The sequence below is a fragment of the Cavia porcellus genome, unplaced genomic scaffold (genome assembly GCF_034190915.1).
Source record: "Cavia porcellus strain 051 isolate PalLab524CR breed Dunkin Hartley unplaced genomic scaffold, mCavPor4.1 scaffold_6, whole genome shotgun sequence".
Classification (NCBI taxonomy): domain Eukaryota; kingdom Metazoa; phylum Chordata; class Mammalia; order Rodentia; family Caviidae; genus Cavia; species Cavia porcellus.
This window is the reverse complement of record NW_026947489.1, coordinates 94,237,351-94,254,576: the sequence shown is the minus strand read 5'-3', so window position 1 is coordinate 94,254,576 and position 17,226 is coordinate 94,237,351. Positions and strand designations below refer to the sequence as shown.

The following is a 17,226-nucleotide window of genomic DNA, read 5'->3' as shown; positions in this document are numbered from 1 at the left end:
CAAGACCTTGTCTGGAAAAAACACAAACAGACAGACAAACAAAACAAGTAAGGTATCACTGTCCCAAATGTGTCTGGTGCTTAAAGGACTATTTTTAAAAATCTGGATTTTGTAAATAAAGTTATTCTAAAATCAGAACTGTCGCCCCCCCCCCCCAGTGTTGGCAATCAACAATTTTATGCTTATTTCTGGTAATGAGAAAGTCAGCTTTAAGCCCCAGTTTCCAGAGACCTGACAGCTTCTTGTGCGTGGAGATCCAAGGTCACAGTGGCAGAAAGGCTTTTAAGTTTTCCTGCTGATGTGAGAACAGTGCCCGTCCCCGCTTCCAGAGCAAACCTGAGCTGTCCTCGAGCGCCCAACCCGAGCCATCCTTGAGCGCCCATCTGGCAGGTGCCGTATAGGGGCAGCAGGCAACACCTTAGCCTGCAGTTGAGGCCTGGGGACGTGCTTGCTTTGTTAGCTGGAGTCACACCCATGGCTTCCTCGGGAGGTGGCTGCCTCTGCAGGGTTCGGTTTCCTTTTTTTTAAGGTAATATTGGGGTGGGGGTGCTTCCTGTTTATATTTTCAAAATTAGGCCCATGCGGTGCCTTCTTTCTGGCCGCGGGCGCCGTCTCTGAGCACCCGAAGGCAGCTGCACGAGGCGGTATGTGGTTTGTCCCGGGCCTCGCTGGCCCTGCTTGGCAGCAGCTGCGGGACAAGCAGGAGCTTAGGCAGCCAGAGAAACCTGAAAACAACTGCAGCACCAGGGGCATGGTTAGCAGAGGAGGGGTGCTGCGGCTTCCTCCCCGGTACCGGGAAGATGGAGTGCACCGTGAGAGAGAGAGACAGAGACAGATAGACAGAGGCAGAGACAGAGAAGGAGAGAGACAGAGATAGTGACAGATACAGAGCAACAGACAGAGATGGACAGAAATAGAGAGATGGAGACAGGGATAGAGATGGAGAGACAGAGGTAGAGACAGAGATGGAGAGACAGACAGACAGAGGCAGATGGATACAGAGAAACAGAGACGGACAGAAGCAGAGAGATGGAGACAGAGACAGAGATAGAGACAGTGAAAGACACAGACAGAGACGGAGAGAGAGAACGAGCCTTGAAACAGGCTTTGCAGAGCCGCCGTCGGGGTCTGGACCGCAGCCCCTCACATCCGAAGCAGTGGCTGCAGGTTTTCTGACTTTACCTAGAGCCACACACATTGTCAGGACAGCGAGGAGCTGGTGTGGTGGCGCAGCCGTTCATCCCAGCGCTCGGAAGGCTGAGAGGCAGAAGCATCACTAAGTGTTCCAAGCCAGCCTGGGCTGCATAGTGAGACCCTGTCTCTCACACGCACATACCCCAAAAAACCCAAAAACACAAACAGAAATGTAAGGTATGGAGGTGAAACAAATGCGGGAGAAACAAAGCCCTTCCTGACAACTTTTAAATGCTCATTCCCCTCCCCCTTTAAGGTGCTGGACCTGGAACCCGGGTCCAGCCCCGAGGGCACTGCCCAAGGCTCCATCTCCTCCCCGGCCCTCAGGACAGGGCTCCATCCCTGAGGCCCACACCGGTGGCCAGCCCTGTGCCACGGTTTGTCCCTTCCTCCTGCCTCAGGTTCTCGGTGTGCCTAGGCCACTGCCTGCCGGGAAGGCTGGGCCTGACTCATTCGTAAAATTTACTCAGACCAGGAGCCTGGGTGATGAGATTCTCAGAAGATGAAAACTTTCCTCTCTCACTGGGGAGCAGAGGCTGCAAGGGGCAGGGGAAGCACACGGGGACCGGGCGCCACGCCCTGTGTCCGGAGTGAGTCGGTGACCGTGGACTCAGCAGCCCAGCAGAACGGGACAGACCCCAGTGTTTCCTAGTGCCGCTTGCCTCCCCCATAGGGGATTTCTTTGCATATAGGAAATCAAGCCAGAGTTACCAGTAAGAACCACAGCCATCATCTGTCTTGAAATAATTATTTAGCAGGGGAGTTCAACCTGGGCCTCGCCCGGCAGACACTCTCATCACCCATGTGACAATTACCATGCCATCTTGAAAGAAGTGAATGGAAAAAAATTTTTTAACTGGGTCTGGCCATGTAGCCCAGGCTGGCCTTGAACTTACTGTGTGGCCCAGGCCAGTCTCTAACTTGAGATCCTCCTGTCTCAGCCTCCCGAGTTGCTGGGATGACAGGTGTGTGCCACCACACCCAGCCAGGAAGTTAATTTTAAAGATTATATGCATACCCAGAGTTTGAGACGGTGTGCCGGGGCCTCAGGGCATAAAGATCACTGAAACATGCCTGTTTATCCCTGTGCGCTTGCTAGGTGCCCTGTGGGGGTTGTTCCCAGCCCTCGCCATGTTTCAGGGTCCCCAGAGGAGCCCAAAGAAGTTAAGTCACTTGTCCAAGGTCACAGTACTGGTCACTACTGGTCATACAGGCTGGATCCAAATCCAAACAGAGTGGACTCTAGAGACTACATCTTTTTTTTTTTAATTTAAAGAGAAATAAAGAAAGGACATGAAAAAACAAAGCAGTAAAAGGGTACAAGTAATAGAGAATTTCAAGAAAAAAAATATACAGTAAGTAATCACCAGTTGATAGGTTACATATTATCTTCCCAGAAACAGTTGTCCAAATTACAAAATTAAAGCATATAAAGTGGACATTCATACAGTGACATTGTACACAGTTCCATTCAGTGATCCAATAAAAGCTCAGTAATATGGTTTTCCATCCTACACACTCGAACATACCTGCGGTTATACATCCTTAACCACCCTGAGCCAGTGAACAGCTGTACCTCTGGGAGAAGACATTTGGTTGAGCTCACTGTGCAGCCCAGGCTGACCTCAAACTCATGGAGATCGTCCTGCCTCAGCCTCCTGAGTATCAGAATGACAGGTGTGCACCACCACACCTGACTGTCTATACTGAGGGCTCCAGTGTCTGGGGCATTTTGTCTACAACTTGGTTTTGCAGGGTATATGGTCCTGTTCTGGTTTCATTGAACCTGTTTAGGAGGGCTTTTTTTTTTTTTTTTTTTTTTGGTCTTTTTCCTTTTTATTGGTACCAGGGATCGAACTCACGACTGCCTGCTTGCAAGGCAGGCGCTTATGCCGCTGAGCTAAACCTCCAGCCCCCTAGGAGGGCTTTTTAATTGTGATTTCTGAAACAGATTTATCAGGTTTTTACTTTATTTTTAAGACAGTTGAGCCAATTGCTGTGTTTAGACGTGACAAGATCAGAAATGTGTGTTTTAAACCCAGGAGTGGAGTTGAATGCCTATTATCCCAGCACTCCTGAGGCTGAGGCAGGAGGATTGCCTGGGAATCCAGCTTGGGCTACATAGCGAGTCCAAGGCCTGCCTAGTGAGACCCTGTCTCAAAAACAAACAAACAAAACTGTATTTCTCTTCCCATTTGAGGATTCTTTTCTCAGTAGTTCCCCTTGGGAGTGGATTGTTATGTTAAATCTTAGAGACAGAATTCACCACCCTCAAGTGTAGTGATTCAAAATCCAGAGCCCAAGTCACAGAGGAGAAAACCCCTGGCCTGGAGCAGAGACTTGGGCAAACAAACAGAGGATGTCAGCTTCCAGGACAGCCAACCTGTCACCTTTGACCAGGGCTGCCGCTCTGCGCTCTGCTCCATGACTGTTGACAGAAACAAGACGCCACCTCAGTGGAAAGAGGAGGCCAGGTGCCTCCAGCTCAGAATTTCCTCAGGCCGCGTGGAGCCCTCGCCTTGGCTGCTTTTCTGGTGGCTTTTTTTTCTTTCTCCCTTCCTCCTATGTCTGGTGAATTTTAAAGCCTTCCATGGGGTTTTCCAGGCTTCCAGGTGCAGGTGAATCAAAAAGTTTGTAAAAATCCTGTGTTGTCTGAAGTGCAGAGCCTGCGGCTGGGGCCGGCCCTGCTTTTATAAGAGTAAGGTTTTAAAACTCCAGCTCGGGGCCATGTGGTCAGTGAGGTCCACTCATAAATGCCATGGCCTCGTAGAGAAAGAGAAATTGTCCAACACTGAATCTGTAAAACTGTCCAGTGTTGGGCTTGGTCAGCTTTGTTACAGAGCAAATCTAAAGAGGCAGTGTTCGCTCAGAAATGTTGGCTTTTTTTTGTTTAATATTTCTAGAAATCTTTTGGTCTTTGTTGTTGTTGTTTTGGTTTAGTTTGGTTTTTATTTGTGACAAGGTCTTACTATGCAGTCCAAGCTGGCCTTATAGCCACTCTAGAGCTCAGGTTGGTCTCCAACTTGTGGTGATTGTCCTGCCTCAGCCTCCTGAGAGCTGGGGTAACAGCCGTGCACCACCACGCCTGGCATCCCTGGTCATTTTGTTAGGTTCATAGTAAATTAGAAATCTACAGCTCTGTGCAAGATGACGGTTCACTTGGTGAGTTTCCATGTGGCTCAGGCTTTGTTTCTGGTAGAAGGTCAGGGACAATTATAGGGGGCTGGGGCTGGGGGGCTCGCCTTGAGAAGTGTCAAAGCTCTCTGGCAGGGCTGGGATGCCCACAGCCTGTCTCTTTACCTTCTTCTCCAGTTACTGTGCAGTTGGGAAACTGCCTTGAGACTCTCAGGCCACAGCTGTGTCGCAGGGATGCGCCTCTCTCTCTGGGAGTTGAATGACCAAGTAAAAGTGTAACGCGGTCAGAGATTGGCTGTGCCCCGCTGTCCAAGGCACCAAAACAAACTAGAAAATATTTGGCTCCAGAGGACGCAGCTGGGATCCACTCGCTGGGGTGGTGACCCTGGGTGTCGCAAGACCTCAGCAGAGCCCAGAGTTTTAAAGCGCTGGGTGCTTGGGCGGCCTCCTGCCTCCAGTGTGGGTTTTCTAACTGCCCTGCAAATGTGAAACCCCTCAAAAGTGGGGGAGTTTGAAGTCCGTGCTCCCCAAGCACAGAGAGGTCCAGTTTGGCTGGAACTGGACCTAGCGTTCCCGGCCCTTTGGGAAAGTGAGGCAGACAAAAGGAGCTTTGAGGAAATAACTCTGGAGACACTGTTCCGTGCAGACAGGTGTAAAAATCCCAGAACCCAAAGGTAAACGACAGAATCAAAACTTTTATTATATTTGGTAAGGGATAGCGACTATTTTTTGTTTGTTTGAGACAGGGTCTCACTATGTAGTTCAGGTTGACCTTGAACTCACTGTGTAGTCCAGGCTGGCCTCAAATTTGTAACAATCCTCCTGCCTCAGCCTCCTGAGTGCTGGGATTATAGACATGAGCTGTCACGCCAGGCAATATTTTTAGTACATACGTAATTTATATAGGTAGCAAGAGAATGAAGGTTCCTATGGTAAGAAAATGACCAAAAGAAAAAAAACCAAATGGTCAATAATATATAAAATAGTGTTCAGGGCTGGGGATTTAGCTCTGTGACATAGTGCCTGCCTGGCAAGCTCAAGGTTGTGAATTCAATCCCCAGTACCAAAAAAAAGAAAAAACTAGAAATAAAACCAATGACACAGCCCCACACCGCAGCTCATGACTATGATACGATCCTCAGAGAAGGCTGAGGCAGGACAGTCACAAGTCCAAGGCCAGCCCTTGCAACGTAGGGAGACTCGGTCACCACATAAAAATGTAAAGAGTCATGGAGCTCGGTGCTAGCTTGCCTCGAGTGCAGAGAGCCCGGGAAAGGCAGGAAGAAAGCTGTGTCAGTGACTTCTGCATGCTGATTGGCCTTAGAATGGAAAGGCTGCTGTTTCTGTTTGCAGTTAGTGGAGTTCCCCCACCCTAGTACTGGGAATTGAGCACAGGTCTTTCCCACTCCCCACCCTCAAAAATGTTTTAAGAAACGATCTCACCAAGCCACCGAGTTGCCCAGGTCGGGCCTCAAACTTGGGATCCTCCTGCCTCAGCCGCTGGAGTAGCTGGTGTTGTAAGCCTGTATCACAACCCCTGCTGCTTCTTCAGGTTGGGAAAAAGGACTAGATCTTGTGTGCCTCAGCCCCCTGCTGCACTGAACATCGAGTTGATCCAGCGTACACCGAGCCTTGGTTTTTGAGCTACTTTCTCTTTCATGATGATGCCTCTGAAAGCGTTGTAGATTTCTTTCCGTGTGATTGTGTTAGTCAGACTTCAGGACTTCTCTAAACACGTCCTGGGGCTGCCAGCTGGACAGAGCTGGCCCAGGAACCCCGAAGGCTCTCCCGTGGGTGTCTTCCTTCTGCCTTCATCCTTAATTAAATTCCCACTCAGCTCCTCGGTAAACCAGAGCCAGGACTTTCACATGCTGTACCATGGTAAGGATTTTACGGAAAAAAACAAAAATCAGTTCCAGGCCAAAGTTTGGGAGACTTTCGGAGCACAACAGCAAACACAGTCACAGCTCTAAAGCAGAGTCTTGAGCCCGGCAAGTCTATTCCTTTTGTGCAAAATTTGATTACTTATAAAAGGCTGCCTGATCCTGGATCAGGCCCTGTAATTGATTCCGATACCAGAATGTTTATTTTAAGCTGGCTTGGGGAACACTAAAGCGTGAAAAAAATTGTCTTAGGACACAGCCCTTAGTGCTTCTGAAGCTCAAATCTATAGATAGCTAATTAAATGTGTGCAGATAAAGAAACAGTACTAGAAGACATGGAGCTCTAAATGAGCTGCCCAGGTGTGCTTGTGTTAGTAAGCTGGTTTCCTGATGTCTTGGTTACGTTCCCCTTGCTGGCTGTAACCCCTTTTGCCTCCTGAAACTGTAGCAGTTTCATTTCATTCAAAATCATGTCTCAGTTGGTGTGATTTCTATTGATTGATTTTCAAAACAGAGTCTTGCTCCATGGTTTCTATTGATTGATTTTCAAAACAGAATCTTGCTGGCCTCAAACTCTCATTGGTCCTCCTGCCTCAGCCTCCCACGGGCTGGGACCATAGGGGTGTGTCACCACGTCCTGCACTCAGATAGGCTCTTTAAAAATGTAGCTTGACCTGGAAACATTCAGGGTTAGCAGAGTTTTCAAAACCGGTGGCAAACGGTTGACCCTCTCCCCAGGACAACATACACACTCCCAGGACCTTGCATCCATCCTGGGTGGTGCCCATACCTGTCTTCCCAGCTCTTGTTATTTGGGGGCGGGGCTCAGGGTGAGTTCACCCACAGCTCATAGGTTATATAACCACCCCACACTAATCCCCAAACATTTGTAAAACCTTTGCCACTCTTATCAACAGCATGGGGTGCAGGTCGTAGAACTGGGTGGCCTCGGCCTCTCCTGGGACCAGCTCCCTGGGCAGCCATCTGCCGAGCGGACTTTTGTTTTTTGAGATATGGTCTTGGGATGGAGCCCAGGCTAGCCTCATACTTTCAGGAACTCTCCTGCCTCAGCCTCCCTAGTGCTGGGATGACAGGCGTGTGCCCACCTTATTAGGTCCTCACACATCCAGATCTACTTCTTGTCTGTTGTATCCATTGATAAGTGTGCTCTGGACAGAGCGTCCTGCTTTAAGTACTAGGCATTTTATGTGAATCATTGATGTTTTCAGGGAGTAAATCAGAAGCGGCAGGGTTACAAGGATTTCCTTTCTGATGTGTATTAGGGTGGATTTTTGAGGCAGCTCCAAATGAGTTCTGTGTTCTTTGAACAGATGGCTGAGCCTCACCATTTGTGTGTTATAGAATTGCTGGATTTAGGCTTTTTAAATCTACCTTGCTGGGAAAATTAGATTGTAGAATGGTAATTCTGTCAGTCGAGATGCACTGTCAGGCTCTGACACCGATGGCAGGACCTGTGAGCGCCTTGAATGTTTGAGATAGGGTCTTGCTGTGTAGCCCAGGCTGGCCTTGAACTCAGGATGATCCTTCCTGCCTCAGCCTCCTGAGTATTGGGATCCCAGGTACACCAAATCTGCGCGGGGACTGGCAGGTTCTCTTTTGCTTTGATGAAAAAGAATTCGACTTAACCTTTGCTCTTAGCTATTGGTCATCTTTATGAAACACAAAAGTTGATGCTTCAAGTTTGAGATAGTTACAGACATAATTTCTCCTCCCAAAGGAAATTTCCAAGTGGGCACAGTGGTGCACCCCTGTCACCCCAGCACCCAGGAGGCTAAGGCTGGAGAGTCTCTTATGAGTTCAAAGGCCAGCCTGGGCTACAGAGTGAGCTCCTGTCTCCAAATATCAAAATAAATAAATAAGTAGATAAATAAATAAAAATTTTAAAAATAAAACAAAAAATTTTTCCTGTTGCTTTTACAGAAGTGCATTGTATGGGACCAAGAAACACGTGCTCACACTAGAGGATTTTACGGTGTTTTTGTTCCACTCATCTGTAGGGTCGATGTGCTGCTGGGATTTGACCTACATTTTGTCTGTGGTGCGTGTGTTGTGGACGGGAAGTTCGGTGCCCTCGTGAATTTTTAACTCTGCTTGGTATATTTTTAGTGCCTCGGGCAGCCTGGCTCTGCAAGTCATCTTCGGTTTATGTTGTTGTTGTGGTTTGGTTTTTGAGACAAGGCCTTGGTGCGTAGCCAGGCTGGTCTTGAACTCACAGCGATCCTCCTGCCTCAGCCTCTTGAGTGCTGGGATCACAGGCGTGCACCACCGTGCCCAGCTGACTTTTGAAAGGTGAAGGATTCAGCTGGACGTGGACTTTGGCGGGCCTGAGTTGTCCCTCCAAGTAAAGCTGTGCTCTGGGTGGAAGCCCTGAGGGTTCCGCACGGTGGGGACCCTGTCTGGCCCTGGTTTACTTGGCACGAACAACCACTCCCTAAGCCCAGCAGCGTTTGCCCACCAGGGTTGAGCAGGTGCCCTGGTTTATGTGATCCTAACAAGCTGCTGGCATGGGGACTGTGAGCTCAGGGACGGTGTTGAGCCCCCACCCTCAGGTCGGAGGGACCGAGAGGTCAGGAGGAGAAAGCTGAGAACCTGGACTCGGCTGCGGCCTCAGCACCCAGCCTAGAGCCCAGGTTGGAGTGCTAAGCATCACGTGCAGGGACCCCACCTGGTGTCCTGGGAGGGGGCGCTGTCCCCAGGACAAGCTTGCCCTCCAGTTCTTCCCGAGTCTCCCTCCAGAGTCCCTCCTGTGGGGAGGAGCAGAGGGCAAAGCCGGAAGCCCTGCGTCTGCTTTGGGCCTGGAGTCACCGTGGCTGAGTCACACGCTCCCTAGACAGAACCTGGCCTCGTTTGTGTCAAAGGGCAGACGGATGCATACTGGAGGTGCCATGGGCATGGGCGCCCCACAGAAGAGACCAGCACCCTACACTGCATCACTGCCCCCATTTGACATTTTTGAGTCTTTGTGTTTTTGAGGTGGAGCCCAGACTGGCCTCCAACATTCAGCGATCGTCCTGCCTCAGCTTCCCAAGGGCTGGGATGGCAGGTGCCCACCACCAGGCCTGGCTCCATTGTAGCTGTTTCTGGGAGCCCATTTCAGAGGCACCAGATACACACACACACACACACACACACACACTTGTGCGACCACCCGCACGTTCCCTCTCCAGAACTTTGTCACCATGGCAAGCAAACCCCGGCATCTGTCCAAGTGGCTCCACAGCCCCCACCCCCTGGCGTTTCCTAGCAACCTGAGCTCCTGGTGGCCCCGAGTGACAGCAGCTTGGACATGCAGCTGCCTCTCGGCGTCCGTGTCATCCTTTTTAAAATAAAACACCCCCATCTAGGAGAGCGGCAGCACTGTTGGCACCGGGCTGCTGGGGCCACTGAGGTGACTGAGTCCACGCTGAGCAGCTGGTGCTGTGATGGCCGAGACGAGTGCTTCTCCACGTTCCAGGCACAGCGTGCAGAGCCGACACAGCTGGAAGATTCCGGTGCCTCAAGGCTGCTTCCCACTGCCTTCAGACGCTGCAACGTGGGGCCTCGGGCTCTGCAGGCTGCATGGGGAACGAAGCACACATGTGGTTCTTTCCTGTGTGTGTGGTGGGGAGGGGTGTCGTTGTTTGTTAGTTTTGTTTTTTTGAGACAGGATCTCTTTATGGAGCCCAGGCTGGCTGCAACCTCGCAGGGATCTTCCTGCCTCAGCCTCCTGAGTTCTGGGATCACGGGCGTGCGCCATCCGACTCAGCCTCTTTTCTCTCTCTCCTGTCGCATTATGTTTTTCTCCCTTTCTCCTTCTCCTGCTTGGCCTTTCCCTCCCCCACCTCCTAAATTCTCCTTCTTCTCGGCTTCCTGGGTCGCTTATACAGAGACAGCCGGACCTTGGTAGTCACTGTGTTTGGCAGAGAGACAGTGGGTCCTGAGCTGCGGGCAGAAATAGCCGGGCTTCTCTGAAGCATAGACACTGGCGCATTGGCCAGAATGGTAAACACTGACCCGGTGGGAGAGAGGCCTGAGGAGCAGGCCTGGGAAGTGGACAGTGGTGCTGAGCTTTCGGGCAGTGCTGGGCTGTGGGTCCCAGAGGGCGCTGGACCAAGAGCTGGACCACAGCTAGCTAGAGCCTGTCTGTTGGAGTCTGCCCGGTAGCCGCTTTCTCTGGGGTCCTTGAAGCCCGCGTAACTCCTGTCTGGAGTTCCAGGCCGCCGTGGGCCATGCCACAAGCATGGCACCGTATTTCTGGACGGTGCGGCTTGCGACCATGTTTTCCTGGGTCTGGCGCTGGGTGTCTCAGAGCCTTTGCTTTCTAGAATCTGTGATTCATGTCCGTCGCTCCTGGAGCCAGGAAGTGAGCCCATGACCCCGAGGTGGTAGAACAACAGGGTGCAGGAAGCTGCCAGCCCAGCCATACTTCCCTGGCCTGGCTCTGTGTGCCCCGCCCGGCTGTGCTCAGGAAATGGAGCTGGGATGGCTTCCCTGGTCTTGGGCCCCAGGAACTGGGGTTGCTTTTCGTCTTCAGCCCAGAGTGCCAGGTACATTGTGAGCTTATGGTAGCAGAGCACCAAGTCTTTGCCAAACGACTCCTGGGCTTGCTGGGCACACGGAGCATCCTGTACTTGGGAGGCTGAGGCAGGAGGATCGCCAAGAGTTTGAGGGTACCCTGGACAACAGAGGGAGACACCCTGTCTCAAAAACCAACCAAACAAACAGAAAATATTAACAAAAATTGGACGAAGCTCTAGGCACAGTGGCACAGGCCAATGATTTTAGCACTCAAGAGGCTGAGGCAGGAAGATCAGCACCAATTTGAGGCCAGCCTGGGCTACCTGTGTCACAAAATTTAAAAATTCAAACACTGCGTTGGTGGGGGGAGTACCACATGGATTCAACCTCTAGCTAAGGTGTGAGAGATTGTCCAAAGATCCAAAGACAAACATTGTCTCTCTTCCCTGGACGTTCTTGTCCAGATTTCCCAGCGATGTGTTTGCATGCACTGTTGAGAAGCTGCCTGCCCCCAGAGCAGCATCTACCACAGTGTGGCTTGCTGAGCTGGAGACCCTGGTACCAGTGTTCCCGGTATGCTGAGCACAACAGGATGGTATGGTTATGTTATTTCATGTTAACAGTTCCTAATTACCAGGGGGACTGGTTTGTTTGTTTGTTGAGACACAGTCTCCCTATGTATCCCAGGCTGAACTCCAACCAGCAGTGATCCTCCTGCCTCAGCCTCCCGAGTGCTGGGATCACAGCCGTGTGCCACTGTGCCTGGCCACGGTAGTTGTGTTTCCACTGTATCCACGACACTGCCCCTCTGTGGGAAATGTTTGGTGCCGTTAGAAAACCGTAGCCTGGGTGATCTGTGTACACGCTGGTAGTGAGCAGGAACACAGAGAACGGAGACTGCACCGGGACTGGGTGCAGGCGCACCTCCTAGAAAAGTCACACTACTCATCAGACCACGAGTGGCCAGGGCCAAGGTTCGGGACACTTCTGGTTACTCCCGGCCGCTCCTGCAACCACCAAGAGCCGTGGCTGGTTTCTGACGGGCCGGGAGCTGCAAGGTGAATGGCCCAGCTACTCCAGCTCCTCTGGGTAAGGGTTTGCCCAGTCTGGGAGCCTCGGTGTTTTCCTCCTTCCATTTGGTTTGTTGTGGTTTTTAAGATGAGTTCTTGCTGTGTAGCCCAGGCTGATGTCAAACTCATAGCAACCCTCCTGCCTCAGCCTTCCCATGCTGGGGTTAGAGGCCTGCGTCACCTCGCCCAGCCCTGGAAATTGCTTGTCACTATGGTATCTCTTACTGCCAAGGCTGAGTTGGCCAGTTTCAGACTGGGCCCCTGCGCACAGCAGAGCTGAGGGGTGAAGACATTTCTGCTCATCTTGAAGCTGTCTCTGGGACGCCCCAGAACTTGTGATGAACTCAGGAGTTCTGCCCTGAGCCCTGTACCGTTCTCATCTGCACTGGGCCTGGTGCTACACAGCTGTCACCCCAGACTCTGGGAGGCTGAGGCAGGAGGATCCCAAGTAGGAGCCCCACCTGGGCCACTGAGCAAATTCGCAAGCTCCTGTCTCAAATTTAAAAAAATAAGTTTCAGAAGGACTGAGCAGGGGCCCTGGATTCCACCCTCAGTGCCAAGGGCAAACAGACAAACAAAAACCCCCAAACCTCCTGTCACCAAAGTGCTGATGTTTTGGAGTGAGAGCTGGTGTCACAGAGAGAGCGCTGTTCCTGCGGCCCCACCACAACCGAAAGTGACGAGCCAGCAGAGCTCTGTGCCCAGGGTAGGAGCCCCCAAGGGGGCGGCCGCCACAGAGAGAGGCAGGAACCACTTCTTCGAGAGGCATCATCGCGGGGGCTGCAGCCCTGCTTCCTGTGGGAGGCTGCGGGGCCCCTGTCCGCCTGGGTCTGCAGGGTGAGCACAGGTGCTGGTTCCTGGGGGCTGGGGCTGAGCTGCTTGAGATCCCCGCCCAGAGAGCGGCAGGCTGGTCTGATGTCTGCTTTCTCTGTTCTCTGTTGGTCTCTCCACGTCCCACCTGAGGACCTGCATGTCCGCGTTTATTCACTTTTTTTGTTTTGTTTTGTGGAGCAGGATCTTGCCCAAGTAGCCCCGGCTGGCCTGGAACTGCCACAATCCTCCTGCCTCCTCCTCCTGAGTGCTGGGGTGGAATGTGTGCACCCCGTGTCTGCCTTGGTGGTGGCAGCCGTGAGACCCTCGGGTGCCCTTGTGTGCGTGCGTGTGTGTGTGTGTGTGTGTGTGTGTGTGTGTGTGTGCGCGCGGTACTATTGTGACTTTAGTTTAAGCAGAGGAAATCTAAACACTGATTTGGCTGTGTGTCCACCTATGGATGCTCGCATCTATGGCCTCCAGCTCACTCTACTGTCTTTAGAGGGGACTTGGGTGCAATGCGTGTAGTGGAGCTGGGCCCAGGCCCAGCCCAGTCCGTCACAGTGCACGCTTGGCGCGGGCCAGGCCTCCCACTGATGCAGGTGGGCGGGGCTCCCTGTTTTCCTCTGCGCTTTACTGGAACCCACGGGGCGCACGCAGGCGGGCGCTGTGGGCGGCGCAGGCTGCTGACCTTCGGGAAGGAAATCGCCGCTGGCTGCAGTTTCCTGTAACAGCGAGGCTGCACGGGCAGGGGCGGGCACTGCCACCCGGGAGCTCAGGGGAGCGCAGAGCCGTGCTGCGGGGCTACCCCGGGACCCAGGACCAGGGGAGCCGCCAGGCCCCGTGTCCTCATGACTCTGTGCATGCGTGTTTGTTGGAGACAGTCTCACACTGCAGCTGGGGTGGCCTTGAACTTGCAGCAGTCCTCCTGTCTCAGCCTCCTGAGGGCTGGGTCCCCAAGCATGTGTCACCATGCCAGGCTGTTGCTGACACTTCTGTACAAAGGTAGAGAACCTATCTGTGGTGGCAGTTTCGTGCTTCGATGTAAAGAACCGCAGGACCCTTATACCCTGAGCCTCGCAGGCCCGGCCGATTCTTTGCTGGGGCCACACGGAGTGTCTGCATCTTGAAAACTGTGGAGCTGACATTCAGTTCAAGAAGGCTGATCTCGGGTCCGTGTGGCATCAGACACCTGTCATCCCCGAACTTGGTTAGGCTGAGGCAAGAGAATAGCCACAGTTTAAGGCCAGTCTGAGGCCAGGAAGGCCAGGGAGACCTTGCCTCAAAATTAAATACATAAATAAAAATTACACGTGGGGACAGCAGCAAGGGAGCGAGCTCTGCGGTCTCCAGAAGAGCCTTGTTCAGTCTTCAGCGGTGAGCAGTGACTGTTGGCTTGGGAGGAGAACGTGGGAAGCACGGGTCACCCACCCCAGGTCCTTTGTCCAGCAGGTTGTGAGCCATGGCTGTGTGGATCCAGGCCCAGCAGCTGCAGGGCGACGCGCTTCGCCAGATGCAGGCGCTGTATGGCCAGCACTTCCCCATCGAGGTGCGCCACTACCTGGCCCAGTGGATAGAGAGCCAGGCCTGGTAGGTGAAGGAGGGTCTCACGTCTTTATTTTTACTGGGGGTGGGGGCGTCTTGACATACGAGTCTGTCTGGGCAGCCCAGACTGGCCTGGAACTCACAGTGATCCTCCTGCCTCAGCCTCCTGAGTGCTGTAATGACAGGCATGCGCCACCACACCCGGCCACACCAATACTTTTACTCTGATTTCTCTGATTGCTGACTGCATATCTGGGGCAGGAAGGCACTGGCCCTGTGTGGCCAGCTGGCAGCCCAGTTGTATTTTCTTGCTGTATTTTGTTTGTGCGGCTGAGGACCCAACTGCAGGCCTTGCCCAGCTGGGCAGGCGCTGACCTCTGAGCGGCCTGGCCCTGCTGTTTCTGGCCAACAGGGGTCGTCCACACCTCCTGCAGCCTGCGTCAGGGCTGCACGTTGGCAGTGTGGTTCTGGGTGGCCTGGCCCGGCTGTCTGTGCTACTCCTGGCATAGTGGCAGGGGGGCATCTGTCACTGCATTGTCTGGGGGTGCTGATTTCTGGTCAGGAGCCAGGAGCCAGGGGCAGGCAGCATCCTGGGCAGCTGAGCAGGTCTCACTGCCCCTTGCTTGGGTGGAGGGCAGCACCAGGCGAGCCCAGCTTTGGATCCTGTGCTCCCTTCTGCCTCCCTCCTGAGGGGATGCTGCACACTCCGAGGAGCAGAAGCTCAGGGCCTCAGGTTCAGCCTCCTCCCATGGCTGGGGTGTGGCCCGGGCACAGTGCCCTCCGAGGCCAGGCCCTGGGTTTGAGTCCCACTACTGCCAAAGGGAACGTTTTTCCTTTTTTTTTAGTACCAAAGTTTGAACTCACAACCTCTCAGTTACCAGGCAGGCATTTATGCCACTGAGCTAAATCCCGGGCCCTGTTTTTCCTTTTTTTGAGACATGCTCTTACCCTGCGGTCCAGGCTGGCCTTGAACTCACAATCCACCTGCCTCAGCCTCCCCAGGGCTGGGATGAGAGGTGTGAGACACCATGCCTGGCCCCCAGCACAGAAATAAGAATGTGTTTTCATTTGGCCCTGAGCCCAAAGACTTAGCTGCTTGGGAGACTGAGGCAGGATGGTCACATGGGACCAGCCTATACTGGATGGTGAGACTACTGTTTCAGAACAAAATATAGGGGATGACAACATACGTTCCTGATTGTTGTATTTTGAAATTGTTTTAGTTTTTTTTCCTTCTTTTTTTTCTTTCTTTTTCTCCTTGCAATAAAATGGAGTTGGAAAAAAAAAAAAAACACCCAAAATACAGGGCAGGTGTAGTGACACCTGTCATCCCAACACTTGGGAGGCTAAGGCAGGAAGACCTCCACAGCCACACTGTCTCCAAAAAACAGACAAAAAAGACAAATAACCTTTCACGTAGCAGATTTCCCAGGCAGTCTTGTTATTGAATGAGTGCTAAAAAGATTTATGTAGATGTTAAGAAAAATATGAATATTATGTAGATTTGATTTTCCTCGGAAAATGAAGATTTTCATATTCAGTCTTCAGCCCTTCATGTTGATGCTGTCTCTGAAAGATTTCTTCTTTGTTTGTTTATTTTTTTTGTGACTGGGGCTCACTGTGTAGCCCAGGCTGGTTTCTGACTCACAGCATCTTCCTGCCTCAGCCTCCCGAGTGCTGGGATGACAGGTGTGCACCACCACACCCATTGGAATGTCCAGACCCTGCTATTCTGGCGCAGGTTTGAGATTAGTGGACAGCTGACCCCGAGGCTGGAGGCAGATGGAGTCCACTATCTGCAATGCTGGCCTGTCCAGCCCAGTGCCCTTGGGGAGTGGTGGTAGTTCAGCTGGCTGCTGTTGGGCGTCCTCCTGCCGCAATCCAGTGCTGCCTGCTCACCTGAGGCCCTGCTGTCAGAGGAGAGGGAACAGGAGGGTGGGGCGGAAAAGCGGCCGCTGCTCCCACTAGCCGGACAGCTGTGAGCCGGAAGTGTGCCCACCTGTGATCCTGGCACTCAGGGGTCTGAGGTGGGAGGATCCCTGAAAATTCCAGGCCAGCCTGAGCTACACAGCAAAGCCCTGTCTCAGTGGTCAATTAGTAAATAAAGAAATGAAGGGGCCACTTGAGGGCCAGCACTGTGACTGGGGGCAGCACGCTGACTGCACACATCAGGCCCTAGGCTCCGCCTGGGATCCCGATGTGAGTAGGTACGTGCTGCGCGGTGCAGGGTCTGAGCACGCTTGAGTACATGTCCTGTGATTTCTTTCCCCAGGGACTCAATAGATCTTGATAATCCACAGGAGCACATCAAAGCCACGCAGCTCCTGGAGGGCCTGGTGCAGGAGCTGCAGAGGAAGGCGGAGCACCAGGTGGGGGAGGATGGGTTTCTGCTGAAGATCAAGCTAGGCCACTACGCCACGCAGCTGCAGGTGCGTGTGGGTGGGCACCAGGCTCCGGCAGGGCACTTTTCCCACTCCCGAAGCTCAAGAGAGCAGTTCCGCCAGGGCTGGCCTGTTCCTGGCACACACAGGGCTCTGAAGGTTTGCTTCTCTGGCCAGGATATCTTTTGATGTTTTATTTGAAAATAATTTGAAACAGACAGAAAGTCGCAAGAGGCTGGCATGGTGGTGCTCATCTGTCATCCCAGCACTCGGGAGGCTGAGGCAGGAGGACCACTGTGAATCTAGGCCAGTGTGAAAGACATAGTGAGACCCTGTCTCAAAAAAAAAATGTTGGGCCAGGGATGTAGCTCAGCAGCACAGTGCCTGCCTGGCAAGCAGGAGGTCCTGAGTTCGATTCCAGGTTAAAAAAAAAGAACTTCAAGAACGACACAGAGCTGCTACACGTGCCTGGAGCCAGTGCTGTGCACACCCACGCTCACACCCAGTGCCCCGTGTACCTTTTACAGCCACTGCACGTGGCAGGCCCACGGAGACCCTTCATCCCGTGCCTCCTCTGCGAGCGGTGCCTCCTCCCTCAGGCCGCACCTCGGTCCTCTTAGCTTTCTGCTGGCTTTGCTGGCTTGGTGCCGGTGACATCCTGTCCAGAGCGACCCAGAGAAGTCACCTCAG

At 52.8% G+C, this 17,226-nt stretch overlaps 1 protein-coding gene across 5 annotated transcripts in view; it reads left to right on the top strand.

Annotated features, from left to right (window-relative positions):
• Stat5b (signal transducer and activator of transcription 5B) overlaps positions 1-17,226 on the top strand; it is a 33,096-nt gene that overhangs the window by 3,233 nt on the left and 12,637 nt on the right. The window contains exons 1-3 of one of the 5 annotated variants that reach the window (XM_063251551.1): positions 9,777-9,824; positions 14,063-14,200; positions 16,456-16,584. In XM_063251551.1, coding sequence (XP_063107621.1) covers positions 9,792-9,824; positions 14,063-14,200; positions 16,456-16,584 — 300 coding nt within the window. In that variant the 5' untranslated portion in view covers positions 9,777-9,791. Of the gene's footprint in view, positions 1-9,776; positions 9,825-14,059; positions 14,201-16,427; positions 16,585-17,226 lie in introns of those variants that run through there. The other 4 variants (XM_063251548.1, XM_063251552.1, XM_063251553.1 and 1 more) reach the window with 4 other exon arrangements.